This window comes from Cibotium barometz, chromosome 16 (genome assembly GCF_041138505.1).
Source record: "Cibotium barometz isolate CiBa-2024 chromosome 16, ASM4113850v1, whole genome shotgun sequence".
NCBI classification, from domain to species: domain Eukaryota; kingdom Viridiplantae; phylum Streptophyta; class Polypodiopsida; order Cyatheales; family Cibotiaceae; genus Cibotium; species Cibotium barometz.
The window spans coordinates 35818405-35820866 of NC_141061.1; the positions used below are offsets into that span (position 1 = coordinate 35818405).

The 2462-nt window shown below is 46.7% G+C and overlaps 1 protein-coding gene across 1 annotated transcript; it reads right to left on the reverse strand.

Moving 5' to 3' along the window:
* Positions 1-358: 358 nt before the first annotated feature.
* LOC147630591 (jasmonate-induced oxygenase 4-like) lies at positions 359-2087 on the reverse strand. Its single transcript, XM_086810522.1, has 3 exons — positions 1371-2087; positions 860-1184; positions 359-764 (listed from the first exon to the last, which is right to left on the reverse strand). The coding sequence occupies exons 1-3, from the start codon at positions 1862-1864 to the stop codon at positions 534-536; spliced, it is 1050 nt and encodes a 349-aa protein (XP_086666648.1). The 5' UTR covers positions 1865-2087; the 3' UTR covers positions 359-533.
* Between the last annotated feature and the right edge of the window lie 375 nt (positions 2088-2462).

A 2462-nucleotide genomic window follows, 5' to 3' on the forward strand; every position in this document is an offset into this window, starting at 1 on the left:
CTAGTTATTACAGGCAATTGCTCCATTGCATTTTTTTTAGACAAGTTACAAGGAGCAAAACAAGCATCACATTCTTTTTGAACAAATGACAAGGAACAAAACAATCTCCTTTCTCTATAGTATAAGTACATTTTTAGTGCAATCTTTGGCAAGGTGCGCAGGGCAAATTTCCTTTCTGAAGTGGGGATCAAAACACAATAAAACACAATATCTTAGAGATTATTGTGTGTATATGACTAATGTCAAAGAAATGCCAACGCAGATATTGACATGGCTGTCTTCCTCAGAAGCAAGTATTTAGAGGATTATTAAAACGTCAAGACATGACAAAATAGAAAGTGGGACAGAAAGGTAAATTGGAAAAATTCAGAACGTTAATTATAATTATCATTGTTGATACAATGCCGAAAACTTAAGCGCCGAAACCTTGGATAGAAGTACTACATTGTAAATAGGTCTATAAAACGGACACGACTTTAGGTGAGGCCAGTCATATAACTGGGCGTTATTATTAATTGGGACGGGTGCGCGGATCAATTTACGACTTTCTCCCCGATTTTGTCAGTTTCAATGGCGAGCTTCCTGGCGTGGTCACAGAAGCGGATGGGAGCGAGAGCTGGGCGGTCAGCTGAGATGAGCTGCGGCGCCGGCTTCACGACAGCGTCCGGGTGCAGATCATAGAATGCGGCAATGGACACACGCCTCCTGCTGGTGTTCACCACAGCCCTGTGCTGGATGCTCTTGTAGATGCCATTGCTCACAACCTACAACACAGCACACGTGTGCATAATAACGCACACATGGTACACACGTGAGCACGTGGGAGAATTTAAGTGCAAAGGGTGAACGTGAATATTACCTCCACCATGTCTGCTACATTGATGATGTACGCCCCAGGGAGGGGCTTCACAGGATACCACTCGTCATCTTTGAGCACTTGCAGGCCCACCACATCCTCTAGTTGCCAGAGGCATGTGACCGCCCCCAAATCCGTGTGCTTGTTGGCCCCCACAGCCAGCTCCGGGTTGGGGCAAGGGGGATAGTGGTTGATGAGAAGGTCCTGGTGCAGCTCGCCCACCGCCTCCTTGATGTAGCTGGGCGGAAGGCCCAGGTTAATGGACAAACACTCCAGCAACCTCTCCGCCAATCCCTTCATCTCCATGGTGTATTTGTTAATCGCATCCCTACACCCATCATGCCCAAACACACACACACACACACACAGACATTATGCACATAATCTCCAAAATCTCCACACAACCTTCATACACATGTTCATAACCTTTAAAAAAAAATGCTTCGTAAATACTCGTACCGTTTCGTAATTCGTGCAATTACAGGATTAGTACGCTCTAAATGTCATTATTTACCTGAAGGACTGACGGTTGGGCCAGGTTTCGTAGTCCCTCATGGACTCGGGATACGTTCGCAGAAGAAAGTAATCCCTCCAATCCCTAGCACCAGTGTCCGGTTTCACATAGCCAGTTCCATAGCCTTGACTGGCCACACCCTTCTTAATCCCACCAGGCGCCCTCTCACTCACAGGTAGGGCCAAAAACTCCTCCACCTGCTGCTTCATACCCTCCATCACTGCAGGATCAACCTCATGGTTCACCACCTGGAAGAAACCCCACTCCACACAAGCTTCGTTCATAAGAGCAAGAGTGGCCGGCCTTCTATCGTCCTTCAGACCGGCCATATCTATGACAGGGATCTCGTCGCTAGACCTCGTGAGGGCAAAAGCAGGCCTGTGCTCAACAGGAAGGATGAACTTCTGCGGAATGGCATCATCTTTCCCAGATAGCTTCTCAACAAGGTCAGCCTCGGAGAGCTGGACCACAGGGAGGTGCATAGAAGGAGCCATAACTACAAAGATTTACTTATCACAGCTATGGGACTCTTCAATACTCTTCTCACTAGGTAAGCTAAATCTCACTCTTCGAAGTATCACGATGCAGCAGCAACTATATAAAGGAGATCGCGTGCATAGTTGCAGCCCACGAGCTTCTATGGCGAGAGTGGGAGGGCGCTGGAGTGCAGGGGAAAAGTGTGGTTGGGCGCCATTAATTTGGGCGAGCTGCAGTGCAGGGGAAGCATGTGGGCATGCTGGGCTTGTTTTCGCCCCTTGGAGAGGTGCAGGAGAAGAACGTGTGGAGTGCAGAGTTGACCACGTTCACGTGAAAGAATGACAAGTCAAGGGCACATACCACGTCCTAAATGGCCCGCTGTCACCGTGTGACTCCGCACGTTCGAACTTCGCCCCAGTGTTAATTATAAAGTTCGTATTTATAAAACTGGTTAACTTATGTATTTTTTCAATAAATCTTGAAAGTCGTCTTTTTTTTCATTGGTTAGAAAAAGGTTTATTTTTTACATTGGTGTGGTCTCATTCTCAATGCTCGAAAAAATGGCATTCTAGTGTATTTATACCAAAGATTTAAGTAGCACATGATTTTCCATAT

Coding starts and splice junctions, on each gene's coding strand:
- LOC147630591 (XM_086810522.1), bottom strand. CDS start 1,864: ATGGCTCCTTCTATGCACCTCCCTGTGGTCCAGCTCTCCGAGGCTGAC. Junction 1,185..1,370: donor CCCAACCGTCAGTCCTTCAG/GTAAATAATGAC, acceptor TGATGGGTGTAG/GGATGCGATTAACAAATACA. Junction 765..859: donor ATGTAGCAGACATGGTGGAG/GTAATATTCACG, acceptor GCTGTGTTGTAG/GTTGTGAGCAATGGCATCTA.